The 20,811-nt window shown below is 44.4% G+C and overlaps 1 protein-coding gene across 14 annotated transcripts in view; it reads right to left on the bottom strand.

The window, feature by feature from the left end:
- Positions 1–1,252: 1,252 nt before the first annotated feature.
- The window catches only part of SYNRG (synergin gamma), a 94,974-nt gene continuing 75,415 nt past the window's right edge, over positions 1,253–20,811 (bottom strand). For 11 of the 14 annotated variants that reach the window (XM_009190428.4, XM_017950688.3, XM_009190431.4 and 8 more), the window contains 3 exons: positions 6,566–6,676; positions 6,207–6,242; positions 1,253–5,125 (listed from right to left, as the gene is read on the bottom strand). In XM_009190428.4, coding sequence (XP_009188692.2) covers positions 4,994–5,125; positions 6,207–6,242; positions 6,566–6,676 — 279 coding nt within the window. In that variant the 3' untranslated portion in view covers positions 1,253–4,993. The remainder of the gene's footprint in view (positions 5,126–6,206; positions 6,243–6,565; positions 6,677–20,811) is intronic. The other 3 variants (XM_009190430.4, XM_003912883.5, XM_017950691.2) reach the window with 2 other exon arrangements.

Raw genomic sequence — 20,811 nt, 5'->3', positions numbered from 1 at the left:
ACATCCCAGCAGAGTCCCGTCGGCGCATCACATCCTGGTGGGTGGCAGACACACTGTCCCCAGTGCTGGGCGGTGGGAGATAAGAGTGCACGCTCTGATCAGGGGTGCTGGTTTCGGTTTCCTCTTGGTTAGTGGAGCACCCCAAAGCAACATGTCCTCCATCAGAGAAACCGGTTTTCAATAAAAGGTGCCTCTGCTCAACTATTACTACCTACGAAAATGCCCTAAACCAAACCTCAGTATAAGCGATAAGCAAATAACAAAAAATGGCTGCCTTTAACTTTGGAAATGTCACCCAGGTCACTGCTCCTGATAAAATGGGCGGCACCGCTCATCAGGTACACGGTAGAAGGTGAATGAGCTCGCCTCTGTCCCACTCCTGGGACACAACTGGGCGAAAGCTTTCCACATGCCCCCAAATAACCACTGTCCTAGGGCGTGCCTGCCTTCTGGATGGAGGGCCTCCTGGGAGTCTGCCCGTGCGATGGGAACCGGTCGCAGCCCTGCTCTTTGGCCTCATTTGTCAGGGACGTTGTAGCTTGCGCACCAGAGGAATCGTTTTCTAGATTTTTTGGGTCCGTTTTGGCAGGAAGCCATACATAGGCCAGTAGCTACATACTTAGACAAATATCCACAAAACATTTTACCTGGTTTGTGGCAATGGTTTTTTCCATCTAAGTTCTACCTTTTATTGCTTTATACCCCTGGCTGCCCACTGTTATAAACATGCATCATTATTCTCTAGAAAAATTAAAAGGAAAAAAATGAATAGTTTCTATGAGAAATCAGAGGAACCAACAAATGCTGTAAGATCAAAAACAAACAAACAAATAATCCAGGGAGGCTCTGGCTGCTTTAGTATGAGGCTGAGCTTTGAGTCTGGGAGTTTCTGAATAAGAGCCCCCAAATAACCATTGTCCTAGGGCGAGAAGACACCTGGTGACCGATGTGCTTCATAATTAATGAAAATCACCTGTAGAATTCCTGGCAAGCAGCACTGCGGGGCTGTGACTAAGAGTTCTTCGCACACAGGAAGCTGAACACCTTTGTAATCTGAAGTGCGTGGGCCCCTGTTCATCCTCGTGACTTGCATCTACGTGAAATCAACCCAACAAAGACAAGACCAAGAAAAGGTCTAGTAGCCTGACGTTCTTCTACACTTGTATTTTGGTGAGGGAAGTTTAACAGTGGGTGATTTCAGAACAGACCCTGAAAATATTTTAAAGGTAAAGCTTTATAATATCTAAACATATCAATTAGAGCAGTTGTTTATTAAAATACGAACAAGGGAAAAACCACACCATCTTTTAAAATTACAGGCCTGAATTCCACATCACACAGAAGACAACGCATTTTGCTACGGACCACAGCATTCACTGGTTAATAACGCCACAGCTACAAAGTAATGAGATGTCCCACAAGAATACTTTTTTAACCACTTATATTCACATCAACATATAAATAATGGAATTAAGTAAAAACTTCATTATAATGCTATTTTGTTAGAAAAGTATTCGTAAAGTGGCATTTTTCCCCCCAAGAGCTATTTCACTTAAGCTTTATTTCCTCGGCCTTGCAAGGGGCGGGCCTTTCAATATTGTTACTTGGTGCACACTCACCTGAAGAAATAAGTAATTTAAACTTAAAAAACACAGTCGACACACATCTTGCCCTGCATTCTGACATTTGCTGGAATGGTCTACAGCAGGCTACAGTGCTCCCTTCTGAATGGCAGATGTCTGAAAATGTCAGTTTATGAACTGCTCACAAAGGCAGGCATTTGACCTCGAAGGTGTTCAGGGGAATTTTTGTAGTGGTCCCCAGTACAGGGCCAGCATCTCCTATTTCTGAAACATACAGCCCTATAATCTTTGCAAAGCTGAAGTACACATTAAACAGGCAAACAGAAGACACCTTTAAACAAATAAGACCCCCAAAACCCTTCAAATATGTGTATGTACACAAAATATTCAAATAATTAAAAATTCACAACCCCTATGAAATGCTAACTAGTAGCCACAGGAAAAATAAAGCATGGAAAATATCCTAATATATCCAATACCTCTTCTATCTCAAGCATGTCCAGACAAAAATGAAATTACACACTAAGCCATAAGAATTTTAAAGGCAAAACATCCCACCAAAAAAAGAAAAGTGCTATTAATCGCCATTCAAGCAGTGGGGTGAAGCGGGCTGACACAATACACAGTATGGAAATAAGTAACCTTGGTTACGGTTTCCAAGGACACGGGGCTCCTGGCTAACAGGAAGAGCTGAGGTGAAGCTGAATGCAGTGTTGAGTCATTATAATAAATGTTTATAAAGAAAAGCAGCGCAACGGTGTCCCACACTCCTTGGATCCCTATTGGTGGCATCTAATTAAACATTTCAAGTATTCAAGAGATATGAAAGGTAGTGAATACTTTTCATAGCAAAGGCTTTTTTTCTGTTGACGTCTGCTGAATTTTCCTTTGGCACCTCCCACGGAGTGACTAAGCCTATCGCTCTTGGTAAGGAAAGTGGGAATTATACTAAGGAATTGTATCTGGGGCATTCTGGAATTTCTCAGGAATAGAAACCAGCCCAGCTAACAAGCTTACTTTTTAAAATGTCGATACTGGGCCACTGTGACATGATAGGCATCTACACAGCATTTCAAAAAAAATGTCTCAGCAACATTTCAAATTGGGAAACTTACTATTTTTTTTTTTTAAGAGACACAGTCTCTCTCTTATCACCTAGGCTGTTGTAAAAAAGAAAGAAATTTTTAACAGTCACTGTCAGACTCCTGGACTCATGTGATCCTCCTGCCTCAGCCTCCCTAGTAGCTAGGACCACAAATGTCCACAGATGCACTCCACCATGCCTGGCTAATTATTTTTTGTATAATTAGCTGGGGTCTTGCCATCTTGCCCAGGGCTGGTCTCTTAACTCCTGGGAAACATTCTTATTGCAAAGGTAGATTCTGCTGTCATGGTTCTGTTATGAAATTTAGGCCAGGCGCGGTGGCTCATGCATGTAATCCCAGTACTTTGGGAGGCTGAGGCAGGCGGATCACCTGAGGTTGGGAGTTCGAGCGTGACCAACATGGAGAAACCCTGTGTCTACTAAAAATACAAAATTAGCCGGGCGTGGTGGCGCATGTCTGTAGTCCCAGCTACTCGTGGGGCTGAGGCAGGAGAATTGCATGAACTCGGGAGGCAGAGGTTGTAGTGAGCTGAGATTGTGCTATTGCACTCCAGCCTGGGTAACAAGAGTGAAACTCCATCTCAAAAAAAAAAAAAAAAAAAAAAAAGAAATTTTTAAGACCAATTAGAAGCCTGCTTGCATTCCAGCTCCATGTGGACCTGGTGCTGCCCAGGATGAAAGCACCGAGGCCTCAGGAAAAGCCTGCCACAAGCTGTCCCACCTGTGTTGTTAGAAACACCCCATTAGCCTTGTGGTGGGCAAAAGCTCCAAAGGTACCAATTCAGAGTGAGCTGTCTCAGTCAGGAACGGCCAGAGACGGTATCATCGGGAGCGAGTGAGAAAAGCCTTTCTCTCCTCGGTGCCTCTCTCTGCATTCGGGCGTGCAGAAGGTCAAGCAGGAGCCTCAGCAACAGCTGTTTAATGAAAATGTTCCACACCTTTCTTGGAGAACATGGAAAAGCTGTAAGACGGACCAAGATAGAATTTGTTCTGAGAAGGGAAAATAAATTATGTAAAAGCAGCAATTATAGACAAGACCAACTTTGTCGGTTTAAAAATAAAAGCCTAGGTCGGAGGGCCTAAACCGCACAAAGTAAAGCACATGAGATTGAAAAATCTCTTCATAAAGCGCATAATCAACAATTCAGAGAGACGTGTGCCCTAGATTGGTACGTTCTTCCTAGGAATAACAGCTCTTAGCCACTTGAGTTTTTCCCCCTAATTTTATGCATTCAGATTAAATGGCAAAGAAAATTCCCTACTCCAGGAAGCACGAGTCTTTTCCATCTAAAACTCAGTACTATTTCTGGACAATTTTCTTCTAAGTCATGTATCTATCCCATAAATATACATCTTGATACTTTACACTAGGCCAAGAACTCCACATTTTCACCCTGAATTAATTTTCAGGTTTTTCTCACAGATACTGCAAAGTCAGGCAGTGTTGGTCCCTATGTAGTCATCTTTGGAAATTTGGAGAGCGGCCACTGCCAAGAGATTTCATTCCACTGCCTTTACAAATCTTGTCTGAGAAAACTCCAGGGTCACAGTCTTTGCATGCGGCAAAAGAGGTTTGCAGCGAAGGCTCCTGCAGGGAAGGATATTCTCCTGATACACAGGATTTGGGCCTCTGTGAAAATGAGCATTCTTCAGGACTGCAGGCATGTTTTGGGAAAAAGTCTTGAGCGTTGACAGCAATGAAGGGAAGGAGTAGAGAACTGGTTCAGTTGTGACAGCCAAGTGGGTAAAATCTGCCCTCACCTGCCTGCTACTGTCCAGGGCAGACGGGCAGAATCTTCTCCATAAAAAGCAGAACATCAGTTTAATCGTAATTTCCTCTTTTTATTCATTTCAGACATTAACAAACTAAATGCAAATAAATGCACTCTACTTCACAGGACAGTAAGTGTTCTAGGTAAAAACAAGCACTGGCTCCAAGCAGCTGCCCATTCTAGTCCCGCAACAGTAGTTTATTTTTCTTCAAAAATGTCAGTTCTTCACAGTTTCAATACTGCAGCAGCAAGTTCTTCCTTAGATCCAGAAAGCTGTGGTCTGTATTTTAGAAAACCTTAAGAAAAGTAGAGAGCAGTGAGCAAGCTTCTGGCGCCACGTGCCGCTTGAGTGGGACGATTTTACCTGAAGCCCCGCAGACTGGCCGTGGGGGTGACGGGGGCCCCGTCGCTTGTGGTGTTCTTCATATCAATTCAGGGAAGTGAACTGTGCAGCGCTCGCATTCTACTGATTGGTCCCTGTCACCCCGTGGGGTGTCACAGAAAAAAAAAGAGTCAGTGCTTCACAGAGTTGTTCAGAGCAGGTCAGGCAGGACAAGGCCAGGAGGCTTTGGTTCGACACAGTTGATCCAGAAGTTGGCACAGCTGGCGTGATACTGGTGCCCTCCGTAGGCCAGCTTGAAACTGTCTGTTTCTGAGTTGAATGCCTGCCAGAAATAAACAGAGATGTGGGACAAGTCAGGCTTTTTCTGCATCTCAGAGCTTTTCAGAAACCAACATGTACATCTCTCCAGGTCACAGAGGCTGAGGCCAAAATGGCACACACAAAAGCTGAGTGGGTAGCTACAGGAATTTAAGAGAGAAGGTTTTTTACTGCTAATTAAAGCTATAAAATTGTTACCACTAAACCTAGTTTCGGGAAAAGGCGGCCAAATCTTCCATGGAAAAGACAGACAGAGGTTACGGGGCGGAGCGGGGGAATCATAAGGGGAACTAAAGTAGCCAAGGGCTGTGGATAGCTTGGATCCCTCACTGTGCTGAAGGAAGCCCTCCTCCTAAGGCTGGCATCTGACTACGGCATGCAACCCTTTACACTTCTCCAGCTGACCACAAGCCTATCATGACAAAAAATTACAAGAGTTAGAGAACGAGAGAGTCAGAGAACGGCAGTTAACAACTCTTAGGGTCGAATGGCATTGGGAGCGAATAACTGAATCTACATTATCAAAAAGTCCAAACAGGTATAGAGTTAAAAAAAAAAAATGCCTCGAAATGAATGGGCATTAAACACATAAGAATTATTTCCAGATGAGTAGGCTTATCGGTAAGCTACAGTCAGCCATGGAAAAGTAGTCCAAACCTCAGCCGCGTCCTGGGGTTAGTGTTCTAATGCACTGCATATAAACAAAACTCTGAAACCCAACTTGTGGCTTGTCTGTTAAAATATGGCTAAATGGCTACATCCTGAATAAGCTCTTTGATCTCCTTCTGTGTGTCACTACACCTTCCAGGCTTCCAGAAGTTGCTCGTTCTGTCACCCCATTCATCACAGAGAAAAGTAACTGCAACACCAGAAGCCAATTATGAGAAACAAGCATGCAAATAAGACAGAAGTGGAGCCACACAGACACATTGGTAGACTCAATCAAACATTATGGGAACCACACTGACTCAGTGAAGGATTCACGACTGGAACAGTTCAGGATGCAATGGATGGAATCATCCAATTTGCCCTCCACACTCAAAATTAAAATGGAGACGCTAAGATAAGGTGTAACTGGTTCATACTTTTTTAGGATGTTCTTCTGCAGGCTTCTCTTCTTTCTGAAATAACGTTGAAACCACAGGTCAACAACATTCCCAGAACAGGGCCTCTTGCCTCCAAACACATCCTTACAGGTTCACCCTTTCCTCCTGACCACCCCACTACGTACAGGGTGCTGCAGGCATGAGAGCCGCGTCCACTCCCTCCACAGCTCCCCCGCTGCCCTCACGAGGGGATGTGTCTGCTCCTATCATCAGCTTTTAGGACTTGAGAAAATCCCCACCTCTGGTCACAAACTTCGCAGTAAAGTGGGCCAGATGAGGTCGTCCCGAGTCACGTTAGGGAAGCCCTCTGCCACCTGCAACGAGGCTGCGTGGCTTACCCGGCTCTTCGAGTCCACGTTCAAGAGGCACACTCCACAGGCAAGTTCCTGAGCATTTTTAATCCCAGGCCGTAGCATACAGGAGGAAAAATCCAGCGAGTTTTCATCTGGCTGTGAGGATGAGGATGACAAGAAAAACGGGTAAGAAGTCCAGCAAGTCCACACGCTGTTCGCATCACTCCCTCATCGCTCACCCCCAGTAGGTCTAGCGGCAACTAAGTACTCTAGCACCACCCCTACAATAATTTAACTTCCCAAACATCCACTGGGAACCCGTCATGCTTCCAGGTGCTAGGAAGGCCGGCACAAGTACAACACGTCCTCTGTCCTCTGAGAACTCGGTCTCGGGTGGGCGCCGGGGAGCCAGTGCAGTGCCATGAGTGCCAGGTGTGCTTACTTAGGGGAAGTCCTGAGTGCCAGGGCACAAGGGAGGGGCACTTAGCCCAACCCGAGGAGGATGGGGACTGAAGCCAGAGACTGCTTCCTAGAACTTTTTTTTTTTTTTTTTTTTTTTGAGGCAGAGTCTCACTCTGTCGCCCAGGCTGGAGTGCAATGGTGCGATCTCGGCTCACTGTAAGCTCCACCTCCCGGGTTCAAGCGATTCTCCTGCCTCAGCCTTCTGAGTAGCTGGGGTTACAGGCATGCCACCACGCCCGGTTAATTTTGTATTTTTAGTAGAGATAGGGCTTAACCATGTTGGTCAGGCTGGTCTTAAACTCCTGATTTCAGGTGATCCACCCGCCTCAGCCTCCCAAAGTGGTGGGACTACAGGCATGAGCCACCGTATCCGGCCTGCTTCCTAGAACTTAGAATCACCTTGGCTGAGTGTAGATGGGAGCTGCTAGGTGAAGGGGATGGGGTTGGGTGAGGTAGGGGAGGGAAGGATATTCTATGCAGAACAAGCAGCATAGGCAAAGGCCTCTGAGCTAAAGATGGGGTATGGGAAGGAATCTAGAAGGTGGGGGCAGAGCCCACGAAAGGAGGAGATGAAGCCACAGCATGAGGACTTCAAGGAAGATAAGGAGCATCCTGGAAGCCACTAGGGGTTCCAACTGGATCAGCACAGGCCCAGGTTCGTATTATTGACAGATCCCTCTCGCTAGTGTATAGGCAATGAATTGGGGGTGGCAATCCTCAAGGCGTGGGTCTCAGCCAGAAGCCTGCTGTAGCAGTCCTGGAGACAGATACCGATGGTCAGAATGAAGGCAGCAGCGGTGGGGAATGGGGAGAAATGGACACGGGAAAGAGCTGCCAAGGCAGGAGAATGAGCAGGCCTGGGTGACCTGCTGGATGGGAGAGGTTGGGGGACCCGGGCAGCTGAGGGGATTCACCATAAAAAGACACGTGAAAGAAGGACCAGGTTTGAGGATGGAAGCTGAGGAGAAGAGTTCAGTTTGGTCCAAGCTGAGTTGAAGCCACCTGTGGGACAGCGAAGGCCACATGCTACATAAGCAGGTGGCTGGATAGACATACAGGCCTACTGCTTGCGGAGAGAACTGAAAGTCACCAGCTACAGACCATAAATAGAACAACAGCTAATAAGCCCTTACTTTGCCAAGCACTATACTAAGCTCTTCACATGCATTATCTAATTCACTATACACACACACACACACACACACACACACACATATAGAATGGTTAAAAGAGGAGGTCTCAATCTTGGAAAGCTGTCCAGTCACTCTGCTGCTCAGGCTGGAGTGCAGTGGCATGATCACAGCTCACCGCAGCCTTGACTTCCTGGGCTCAAGAGATCCTCCCACCTCAGTCTCTCAAATAGCTGGGGCCACGTGTGCGTGCCACCACGCCCAGGTAATTTTTTGATTTTTTGTAAAGATGATATCTCCCTATGTTGCCCAGGCTGATCTTGAACTCCTGGGCTCAAGTGATCCTCCCAAAGTGGTGGGATTATAGGCATGAGCCCCTGCGCCTGGCCCCGCAGCACACTTTTATTTTTATTTATTTATTTTGAGACTCACTCTGTTGCCCAGGTTGGAGTGTGGTGGTGTCATCTTGGCTCACTGCAGCCTCTGCCTCCCGGGCTCAAGCAATCTTCCCGCCTCAGCCTCCCAAGTAGCTGGGACTACAAGTGTACACCACCATACCCAGCTAACACATTTTTTTTTTTTTTGAGATGGAGTCTTGCTCTGTAGCCCAGGCTGGAGTGCAGTGGCACAATCTCGGCTCACTGTAACCTCCGCCTCCTGGGTTCACAAGGGATTCTTCTGCCTCAGCCTCCTGAGTAGCTGGGACTACAGGTGCCTGCCACCACACCTGGCAAATTTTTGTATTTTTAGTAGAGACGGGGTTTCAGCATTTTGGCCAGGCTGGTCTTGAACTCCTGACCTCGTGCTCTGCCCACCTTGGCCTCCCAAAGTGCTGGGATTACAGGTGTGAGGCACTGTGCCTGGCCACACACTTTTAAGTTTAATCTGCACTAATAACATTTTCTCTATCACTTTTTAGCACTGAGGAAATCCCTCAGTCCTGACCAAACAGGGACAGTTGGTTGCCCTGTGATAGACATAAATAACCCTGAAAGCTAGACAAATAGTAAAATTTAAGAACCAGAATGTTTTAAGTATTTATTACCACTATTTTTAATATAATGTATTTAACTGCAAGTTTATATCATTTGTGTTTGTTTTGTCTTGCTTTTGAGATAGAGTCTCACTCTGTCACCCAGGCTGGAGTGCAGAGACGTGCGTGATCATGGCTCACTGTAGACTCAAACTCTTGGGATCAAGCAATCCTTTTGCCTCAGCCTTCTGAGTGCTGGGAATACAGGTATGTGCCACTACACCTGGCTACTTTTTATTTTTAGTAGAGATGAGGTCTCACTATGTTGCCCAGGCTGGTCTAGAACTTCTGGCCTCAAGCGATCCTCCCACCTCAGCCTCCTAAAGTGTTGGGATTACAGGCATGAGCCATTGCACCCAGTCTTCATTTAATTTTGAGTAATAACCATGTTTAACAACTGGCTCATAAAATTCCTGAACATTTAACAAACTCTTTCAAGCCAGTAAGAACTGGATCTAACACACTAGTGTGACAGAATGGAATCTTAGGTGGGAGCCTAGAAGTTGAGGAGTTCCTCTCAGAGGGTTTATCCCCACTCTAATGCAGGAGGTGAGATCATCGGCTGTGTCTGAAATAGCAGTAGCCTTGCGAGCTTCAAGCAGCAAACTGGCGGTGTGATTCTCTCCACCAGCACACAGTGGGTCAAGGTGGGGGAGAAGGTGGATGGCTGCACTGATTCCGGTTGGGTTCTGTCTAATGAGCATGACTGAAGGGAGTGAGGAGGGATGCCTCATGCACTGTGGAGAGTAAGGAGGTGAGAAAAGAAGTGAAGACAGAAGAGGGTTGATAGGAACACAGTAAAAGAGACAATACCCTGTCTTGAGAACCAAAAACAGCAGCAGTGCCAGTGAAGAGTGAGACAACTGGAGGGTTGCCAATCCGGACTCAGGAAGTTCCATGTCTGGGTTCGAGACTGCACAGGCGCTGCACAGTGTTTGCTAACACAGCCCATTGTGATGATGCCAGTGGGTGGCTGAAGTGCAGGAGAAGCAAGGGTCCTGTGGTCCAGGCAGTCAAGCATCTGGGAGCCTGGCATGGAAGCTGGTTTGTCCTCATGGATACTGAGGTGACCCAGGATGATGGCAAATTCCTGTCAAAGTAACAGCTACATTTCCCATAGTTCTTCCAGTATGAACCACTGAGGAGTTTCCACATTGTTTTTGAGCAACAAAGCAAAATTATATGATCCGTATTTTTCCTCACCAGGGAAAAAAAAAGGTTTCTCCTTATAAAAACGTATAGATTATGTATGATGTTCCCTGTTCCTTTCTAATTTGAAATAATAAACCATGAACTAGCTCCACAAACCTTTCTTAAACACATTTGAGCTAGATCCACTGAGATCACAGCAGGGGAAGGAAGAACACATGGTTTTCAAAGAAGAAAAGGGGAGGTGTATGTTTCAACTGTGTGCAAGAGGACTCTGGTATAGGTGATCAAAGTAAACTTACATGGCCTTAGCCACGTCATAGGATCTTTTTTCTTTTCTCTCTTGTCTTTTTTAGTGCAACCATGGTCACTGTGGTCAAATGCAGAAGAGGCTGGCACTGACACTTGTTTGTTCTGCAGTCAGTCATCTGTAAAAGGGTAACAATTTCACTTGCCCTAACACCTCTCTCCCATTTCTATATATCTCAGATGGACATAAAACATGCTCTGGAAGTGAAAACATAGTCTATATGCTTATCACAATTATTCACTTTGAAGAACTCTTAGCAAGCTTTTTAAAGAGGTTAAAACATGGTATCACCTCTGTAACCCACATTATAGATAGTCATCATGTTACTGAATCAGGGCTATTTGATAAATCGTTAGAATCTGGGAAAACTCTAAATCCTGAAATCAATCCAATTAATAAAGCCCCTTAATATCTGTTTACCAAAGGCATAAAGAAAGCAAATGAAAAGGTCATACTGTAATAGCCAATTAAAACCATAAGGCTCTGCATAAATGACCCTGTGATCAAATTACTCTTTCAGCTGACAAAATTAACTAAGTATACATGTATAAACAGGGAGTTTATTGTAGTATAATAGCAAGAGTTTGGCACCAGTCATATAAGATAACAGTTTGGCTGTCTTCATATAAGATATGCCCTCTATAAGTCACCTTAAATTGATCGTCTCCTTATTTGGCAAGTATTTCATGCATTTAGTAAAGATTTAAAATATATATTTTATATATGGCCTACTGACACTGATAAGCACCAGTGTCAGACTGAGATATAGAATCCTGAGTCTTTAGCCTACAATCAACTCCTACAATGGTGTCCAAGAAGATCCTTATTGAGGAAGAAGAGTTTGGTAGTAATTAGTGTTCTTCACCAATAATCTTTCTCCTTTTTATGGAATGGTAGGATGGGCCTTCCCTACCCCTTTTTCAATCAGGCATGGGCCTGTAACTTTCCACAGTCAATAAACTAAGCAAAAGTCACATGTAGGCCGGGTGTGTGGTGGCTCACACCTGTAATCCCAGCACTTTGGGAGGCTGAGGTGGGTGGATCACCTGAGGTCAGGAGTTCAAGACCAGCCTGGCCAACAGGGCAAAGCCCCATCTCCACTAAAAATAAAAAAAAAAATGCCAGGCATGGTGGCTCACACCTGTAATCTCAGCACTTTGGGAGGCTGAGGCGGGTGGATCACGAGATCAGGCGTTCGAGACCAGCCTGGCCAACATGGTGAAACCCCGTCTCTACTAAAAATACAAAAATTAGCCAGGTGTGGTGGTGCTTGCCTGTAATTCCAGCTATTCAGGAGGCTGAGGCAGGAGAATTGCTTGAACCCGGGAGGTGGAGGTTGCGGTGAGCCGAGATCATGCCACTGCACTCCAGCCTGGACAACAGAGCGAGACTCCGTCTCAAAAACAAAACAAAGCAAAACAATTAGCTGGGCATGGTGGCGGCACCTGTAATCTCAGCTACTTGGGAGGCTGAGGCAGGAGAATAGCTTGAACACAAGAGGCAGAGGCTGCAGTGAGCTGAGACTGCGCCACTGCACTCCAGTCTGGGCGACAGAGGAAGACGCCATCTCAAAAAAAAAAAAAGGAAAAAAGAAAAAAAAAAGCGTCACCTCTGGGAGGAAGCCTTTAAGACCAATGTGCTATTTCTCATGTTCCCTTGACCCTCCATGGTGACCAGCTGTGTTCCATATGGTGGAGGCTCTGTCAACCTGGGTCCCTGGATAAGGACATGGCACAGAGCCCCCCACCAACTTGAGATGGACATATAGCCTGAGCAAGAAATAAAGCTTTGCTTTTGCTAAGATGGAAGAAGCTGTTTGTTACTGAAGCATAACCTAGTCTAATTTGACTGATACAAGGGTGATCTAGACACAGGTTCCATAGGCAATTATACAGTTTTGGTATTTGCTTGGTTACAGATTTTGTATAATCTTTCCTATTGCTGTTGTCACAAAGTAGCATAAACTTAATGGCTTAAAACACCACAAATGTATCCTCTTACAGTTGTGGATTTCAGAAGTCTAAAATGGGTGAGCAGCACTGCATTCCTTCTGGGAGTTCTAGGGGAAAAATCTGTTTCTTTGCCTTTTCTAGCTTCTAGGGACGGCCTCTGCATTCCCTGGCTTGTGGTCCCATCCTCAAAGCCAGCAGGTAGCTTCTGTCACTCTCTTCTTCTCTCTGCTTCTGTTATCACATCACTTTTTCTCACTCTTGCTCTCCTACCTTCCCCTTCTAAGGATCCCTGTGATGACATTGGGGCCACCTGGGCAAACCAGGATACCTTCCCCAATGAAACACCTTTAACTTAATCCTATTTGCAAAGGTAACATATTCACAAGTTCCAGGGACATGGGCGGCTTTGAGGGGCCATCATTCTGTCTACCACAGCTGCCTTCTGTCAACTGAGGACAGCCCTGCAGAGACACAGTAAAGATCCTGTGTCTAAAACATTGTGCAGACTGGCAAGATGACAAAAATGCCATCACCATTAAAAATAAACTGTTCTCGATGGGCGGATCACGAGGTCAGGAGATCGAGACCATCCTGGCTAACACAGTGAAACCCCGTCTCTACTAAAAAATACAAAAAACTAGCCGGGCGAGGTGGCGGGCGCCTGTAGTCCCAGCTACTTGGGAGGCTGAGGCAGGAGAATGGCGTGAACCCAGGAGGCGGAGCTTGCAGTGAGCTGAGATCCGGCCACTGCACTCCAGCCTGGGCAAGAGAGCCAGACTCTGCCTCAAAAAAAAAAATAAATAAATAAAAAATAAACTGTTCTCCTGATATGTCACAGCAATAGGAAATAAGTACTCTGAAATTCACAGGTCAATTTCACATTGAAAGGAAGTACAAAAGAATTCATATTTCACTGAGGTGAACAGTGGAATCAAAGAGCCTGTGTGACTGCCAATTGACTAAAATACAGGTGAATAACAACCTTTTCTCCTCTCTTAGATTTTATATGGCAAAAATCGATTAATTTTCCAGGACAGAATTCTCTGTTTGTTCCAACCCTACTGAACTTCAACCCACTTCACAAGATAAAACCTTAGATGACAAGTCACTTAGGGAGCCAACCTCAGTGCATCACATCTCACTAAACTAGGTGATTTTTACCTCTTGAGAAAGAAGCAGGTGTTCAGTCTGTGCCCGGAGAAGACATGCTTCTACCACAAGAGGGAGCCTTAGTACAGGGATAAAGAGTACCAAAGACAGAGCACAAAGCTTTGCCAGTACAGTTAGCCCTCGGTATCCATGGGTTCCACATCTATGGGTTCAACCAATCTCAGATCAAAAATGTTTGGAGGAAAAAATAGGAAAAAACAAAAATGATACAAATAAAAAGGTCCAATACAGTATAATAACTATTTACACAGCATTTACATTGTATTGGGTATTATAAGTAATTTAGAGATGATTTAAAACACACAGGAGGATATGCATAGGTTATATGCAAATCCTATGTCATTTCTTATCAGGGACTTGAACGTCTGCAGATTTTTATATCCAGAAATGGGGGATGTCCTGGAACCAATTCTCTGCCATGGACAGGGGAATGACTGTGTCATTTCCAGCTTAAATAAACATCAAGGAGCCATAGTTTGGAGTTTAAGACTGTGCACCCTGCCTTCCTCAGCCCAAGCATGACTACTGTGATGCAGCACTACGTTCTGTGACTTTCACTGGAGAAGGTGAAGCAGCTGTCTTCCGACAGAAACAGCCTCACAGTCTTCATGGGAAGAAAGAAGTCATCTTCAGTAACTTAAAAGCTGGAAGTAACATAGAGTAGGAAGAAGAATGGATTCTGAAATGATACAGATTCAAATCGCAGACTTGTCAGTTTCAGTCAAGTTTCATCTTCTCAAAGCCCTAATTTCTTCATCTGTAAAAGTGATAATCATACTTCTAGAGTATAATCCAGTTGCTAGAGATGGCCTCTGCACTTCTTGGCTCGTGGTCCTATCTTCAAAGCCAGCAGGTAGCATCTGCCACTTTCCTCTTCTCTCTGCTTCTGTTGTCACATCACTTTCTCTCACTCTTCCCCTCCTACCTTCCCCTTATAAGGACTCATCATGTGATGACATGGGGTTACCAGGATTCAATTAGAATGAATGTAAAGCATATAGCACAAGGACTGGCAGGCCCTAGGTGCAAAATATCAATAAAAGGTAACCAGTAGTAGTAGTAGTAGTAGTAGTAGTAGTAGTAGTAGTAGTAATAGTAATAGTAGTATGGAATCAAAGGGCCTCACTGTGGCAATGTAGTTCATTAAGGAAGTCATTTAGCTGAAATGAAGCAATAGTGTTAAGCATTAAAAGCTTCCCATAAAACCTCAATCATGCCTCTTTCTAACAATGATTTCTCTGGTTTGAGCGTCTAATCCAGAGTCCTGGGAGTTTGTATAGTTTTGTTACAAATGATTTGAACTACACAGATGTTGGTTTATGTCATTTACATTTATGCAGGTATTTCTTATCAGTTCTGCTAGAGTAAAGGCTTCTTCATGACAAGTAACACCTTACACTATTTCTGTGGAATGTGTGCTATTCCTCATGCAGTGGGAAACTCAAGTTTTACAGACAGAGGACATACCTAGCAGTTATCAAGGGTACAATGACATGGTATAATCTGGGCAAAGAATGATTGTTGTTCTGCCACAGCTAACCTAGCGAAAAAAGCAATTATAAGGGGAAGCACACGGGTATTGAGAGAAATGAATACTCCGGTGTTCAGGTTCAATTTACAGTACATTCTTGTGTTGTCAAGTTGGAAGATTAATTCATCTCTATACCCTTACTAGTGTCTTAAAAAACAAAAGTTAGGTAAAACCACTCTTTAGCATCTAGACACTGACGCTAGAAAAGGATGCTCACAATGGGAGTCTGAGGGAAGGGCATAAATGTCCAGCCCTTTTCCGCATTTACCTCACATTTGTTTACACTAAAGGAGTTAGAGCCACCATATGTGAACAGGGCAAAGCTCCAGGTTAGATGGGCCCCAAACCCAATAGGCTTTGTTCAAAACAACAAAATCAAATTCCAAGGTCTCTTTAAAAAGGTCTGGAAAAAACTAATCCTCGGTATAAAAACAATCACACCAGGGATTATATCTGAGTAGGGTGACAATTAACAAGGTGCATAAGAAAACTTCCGGATTGATGGAGTAGTCTATATCCTGATAGAGGCATGGGTTATATGCTTGAGAGTATGCATTTTTCAAAACTCATTGAGTGGTACAACCAAGATTTTCACATCTTATTGTGTGTGTATATATATATATTTTTTATTTTACCAAAAAAGAAAGAAAAGAAAAGAAAAGGTGTGGAGGGGTGTTCAGAGTCTAGAAGGTGCAGCTGTAGCAAGCTTGTAGCCACAGGAGCTTGGGAAGAGGCACAAAAATGAAACTGGCTTGCACTTCACCTGGCGAGAGGAGCTATCTCAAGAGGTAAACACACAGCAGCAACCCAGGAATCTCCCCACTTATCCTTTCCCCCAAATTCACGAGCTTGGCAAGTACACCTGGTCTTTGTGATACCTTTTCTTCCAAGAGCTCATGGCAAGGAGAGAGACGCTTTATGATCACAGTCATCTTTTCCCAGCAGCAATAGGAGAGAAGAGATGGGTGGCTGATTTGGGGGTTTGTATAGAAATCTAGTTTTCAAGTGTTAACTGCAATAAGAACTGATTGCCACCCAAACAAAGAACCTTAAAATCTAAATGTAAAGAAGGAGGCTTTTAAGTTACTCTACAGTCCTGGTATATATATGCAAGGGCAACATGCAGAAAAGAACTCGACTGTTTATAACAAGTTGCTGCCAGAAAAGACTCCTGGTGTTTGAACTCATTAACCTTGATGCTAAAATCAACCCATTCCCCCCACAAAAACTTAAGTACTTCTCTGGTTTTACCCACCCAACCTGCCCATCTCAAGGTGCCCACAAAGAACAGAGGTTGAGAAAGTTGACTTCTGACTGTCAGAATAAACCCAGGCCTCGCCAGTATCTCTGTGCTTCAGTTTCTTCATCTGTAAAAGGGAAGAATAAAAGTATCTACTGCTATGATGATATCCAGGCTCAACCTGCTCCATATTAGGACAAGGTCAGGAAGCAGCAGGTTGGGTGAATTAGGAAGGACACAGACACATACTGATCTGCAAGTTCACAACTGGTGACACATCCTTCTCTACCCCACAACTTCACAGGCACCCTCGGCACACATCACTAGCCAATCAATTTCATTAGTAGCTGGAGCTCAGGAAGTAAAAGCAGAGTTTAATGCATTTCTCTGATCCAGAGGATAATGAAGTGAATTCCAGAAGCTCAAAGAAAATTGGAGGACTGCAGCAAACACATGCCTTTTCTCCCAAGTTCCTTGGATTAGTTATCATAACAGTTAACCAATCCATTAAGGATAGAACTGGAAGACTCTCATTCAGACCCCAAGAATTCTGCCTCTCTGAATGTAAATAGAGAAACAGAGGTTAAGTAGTAAACTACCCCCATTCCTTCTCCCCAGCTTCTGTTTGCAGTATTCTGATTCAGTTGCCTTTTAGGGGTGGTGATGTGTGGTACTATAGTCCTCCTTAGTCAGGTGGACTGTCAGGAGAGAAGATGTCTGGTAGCTTGGGCATGATTCTCCTCTGCTTCAGGAGAGGATGAAGGCAGGGTAAAGATGTCAGGTTGCCATGCAGATTTACTGCAATTAAAGTCCCTAAAGTAGTCTGGGTGTGGTGGCTCACACCTGTAATCCCGGCCCTTTGGCAGGTTGAGGTGGGAAGCCTGCTTGAGGTCAAGAGTTTGAGACCAGCCTGGGCAACATAGCGAGGCCCTGTCCCTACCAAGCCAGGCATGGTGGTGCATGCCTGTGGTCCCAGCTATGGGAGGTTGAGATGCAAGGGTCACTTGAGCCTGGGAGTTCAAGGCTGTAGTGAGCCATGACTGTGCCACTGCACTCCAGCCTGGGTGACAGTGTGAGACCCTGTCTCTAAACAATAAATAAATAGGTAAATAAATAAAATTCAGTTTTAAGAACTTGATAACCTGTCATTACAATGGAAAGGAGAAGTGGGCAAGGGTAACAAGGGGTATCTACAGGGAGGGTTTCTGCAAGTGAATGAAGGGTAATGATACATTTCTCCTATTAGAGTAAAAACACTTATTTTTCCACTATAAATGCAACAAATGCTATCGAAAGAAAGTTGAAAAAATGAAAAAACTAAAAGAATATTGAAAAATCCAGTGTTCTGGCTGGACACAGTGGCTCATGCCTGTAATCCCAGCACTTTGGGAGGCCGAGGTGAATGGATTCCTTGAGCCCAAGGAGTTTGAGACCAGCCTGAGCAACATGGCAAAACCCTGTCTTTACAAAAACTACAAAAATATTAGCTGGGCTTGGTGGTGTGCACCTGTGGTCCCAGCCATTCAGGAGGCTGAGGTGGGAGAATTGCTTCAGCCCAGGAGGTCAAGGCTGCTGTGAGCTGTGATCACACCATTGTACTCCAGAATGGGTGACAGAGGGAGACCCTGTCTAAAAAAGAAAGAAAAAAAAAATCCAGTGTCTCATTACCCAAACACATCCCTAGTATCATTTTGGCAGATTTCCTTCAAGCCCTGTAGTAACAGTTCTGTGTCATTCAAACTTCGTGTTCCTTTACAAAATGGCTGCATAAGATCCTGGCGTAAAGATTCACCACAATTTACTTAACTAGTCCTCTAGATTTGGACTTTCAGGTTGTCTCTAATTTTTCATGTTTACAAAGAACAACTCTGTGCACTTAACTTGCTTCTTTCTGTGAATTCATATTTAGAATCGCTGCCTTAGGACATTTTCTCAGAAGTGGAATTACTGAGTCAGCTACTCTGAATGAATATTAATTCCTTTAATTCATTCAGCTTTTACTGCGTGTTCACTGAATGTTTACATAGTGCCTGGCACTGTGCTCACATAAAGAAGAAAAGATGAAAAACGCAGTCTTGATCTCTGTCTTCAAGAAGTTCACAGCCAGGAGGAGAGCATGATGCCAAACTTCTCCTTCCATAGGTGACTACACCCTACAGTATATAGTCCACATTTTACCACATCAACACTATTAGTATTCAAACAAATAGAGCACACAAAAATTGGGCTTAATTAGTAGGCAGGCCAGGCGTGGTGGCTCACGCCTGTAATGCCTCTAGCACTTTGGGAGGCAGAGGTGAGTGGATTACATGAGGCCACGAGTTCGAGACCAGCCTGGCCAACACGGTGAAACCCTGTCTTTACTAAAAATACAAAAACTAGCTGGGCGTGGTGGCAGGCGCCTGTAATCCCAGCTACTTGGGAGGCTGAGGCACGAGAATTGCTTGAACTCGGGAGGTGGAGGTCGCAGTGAGCCGAGATCGCGCCACTGCACTCCAGCCTGGGCAAGAGAGTGAGAGCTGTCTCAAAAAAATAAAAATAAAAAAAAAAAGTAGGTAAAAAATGTAACCTTGTTTTAATTTGAATTAATGTTTACTGATTAACTGTACCTCCCCTTTTACAAATCACTTCCCATTTTTGCTCATACGTTACTGAGATGTTGGTATATTTTTCGTTGATTTGTATGCTTCCTTTACAGAGCAAAGACACGAGCCTGCCATCAGTATGCACTGCTACACCTCCTAGTTTACAATTCAGTCTATTTTTTCCACACGTAAAATGACTTCCTCTCACACTCTGGAGTTACGCCATTTGGCCTATATTGAGAGATGTAATAAGAAACTACTCAATGAAACCTGTTGCTTTATCTACTGAAAGGATTTTTCTTTTTTTTTTTTGAAGACAATGTTGATTATATCAGTTTTCTCTTTAGGAGAACCCACAAAAGAAATTTCTTTCTGATATTAGTATCAAGGTCAGGCACAGTGGTTCATACCTATAATCCCAACACTTTGGGAGGCCAAGGTGGGTGGATCAGTTGAGCCCAGGAGTTTGAGACCAGCCTGGCCAAAATGGTGAGACCCCGTCTCTACTAAAAATACAAAAATTAGCTGAGCGTGGTGGCACATGCCGGTAATCCCAGTTACTCAGGAGGCTGAGGCACGAGAATCGCTTGAACCTACGAGGTGGAGGTTGCAGTGAGCCGAGATCGCACCACTGCCCTCCAGCCTGGGTGACAGAGCGAGACTGTCTGGGAAAAAAAAAAAAAAAAAAAAAAGAGGTCAGAAGTTCAAAAGTGGTATGGGCTTGAATTAGTTAATAGATTTTTTTTTTTTTTTTAAAGATTTCTAATTTCATTATATTTCTTTCTTTTCTTTTCTTTCTTTTTCGAGACGGAGTTTCACTCTTGTTGCCCAGGCTGGAAGACAGTGGCGTGATCTCGGCTCACTGCAACCTCCGTCTCCTGGGTTCAGGCAATTCTCCTGCCACGGCCTCCCAAGTAGCTGGGATTACAGGCATGCACCACCACACCCAGCTAGTTTTGTATTTTTAATACAGATGGGGTTGATCAGACTGGTCTCCAACTCCCGACCTCAGGCGATCCACACACCTTGGCCTCCCAAAGTGCTGGGATTACAGGCATGAGCCACCGTGCCTGGCCTTAGTTATATTTTCTAACAAAAAAAATAAGGTTTCTAACTTCATTTTCTTTTCTTTTTTTTTTGAGACAGAGTCTTGCTCTGTCACCCAGGCTGGAATGCAGTGGTACCATCTCAGCTTACTACAACCTCCATTTCCCAGGTTCAAGCAATTCTCCTGCCTCAGCCTCCCGAGTAGTGGGGATTACAGGCACTCGATACCACAGCCGGCTAATTTTTTTTTTTTTTTTTTTTTGTATTTTTAGTAGAGATGGTGATTCAGCATATTGGCCAGGCTGGCCTCAAACTCCTGGCCTCAATTGATCTGCCTGCCTTGGCCTCTCAAAGTGCTGGGATTCAGGCATGAGCCACCATGCCCGGCCTAATTTCATCATATTTTCTAACTACTATTAATATGTAGGATTGTTACGAATTTTTGCCACATGCAATACATTTATACTCTTGAATTTAGATTAAAAAATGTATTTTTTTATCTATCTATGTATTGACTGACCAGGTTATGAGATTGGTTAATTTTTGTATTTTTGGTAGAGACGGAGTTTTACCGTGTTGCCCAGGCTGGTCTCAAACTCCTGGGCTCAAGTGATCCGCCCACCTCAGCCTCCCCAAAGCGCTGGGATGACAGGGGTGAGCCACTGCACCTGGCTGCTTGAAT

Source organism: Papio anubis, chromosome 17 (genome assembly GCF_008728515.1).
Source record: "Papio anubis isolate 15944 chromosome 17, Panubis1.0, whole genome shotgun sequence".
Lineage (NCBI taxonomy): Eukaryota > Metazoa > Chordata > Mammalia > Primates > Cercopithecidae > Papio > Papio anubis.
The sequence above is the reverse complement of the archived record's forward strand: the minus strand, read 5'-3'. Positions and strand labels throughout refer to the sequence as shown.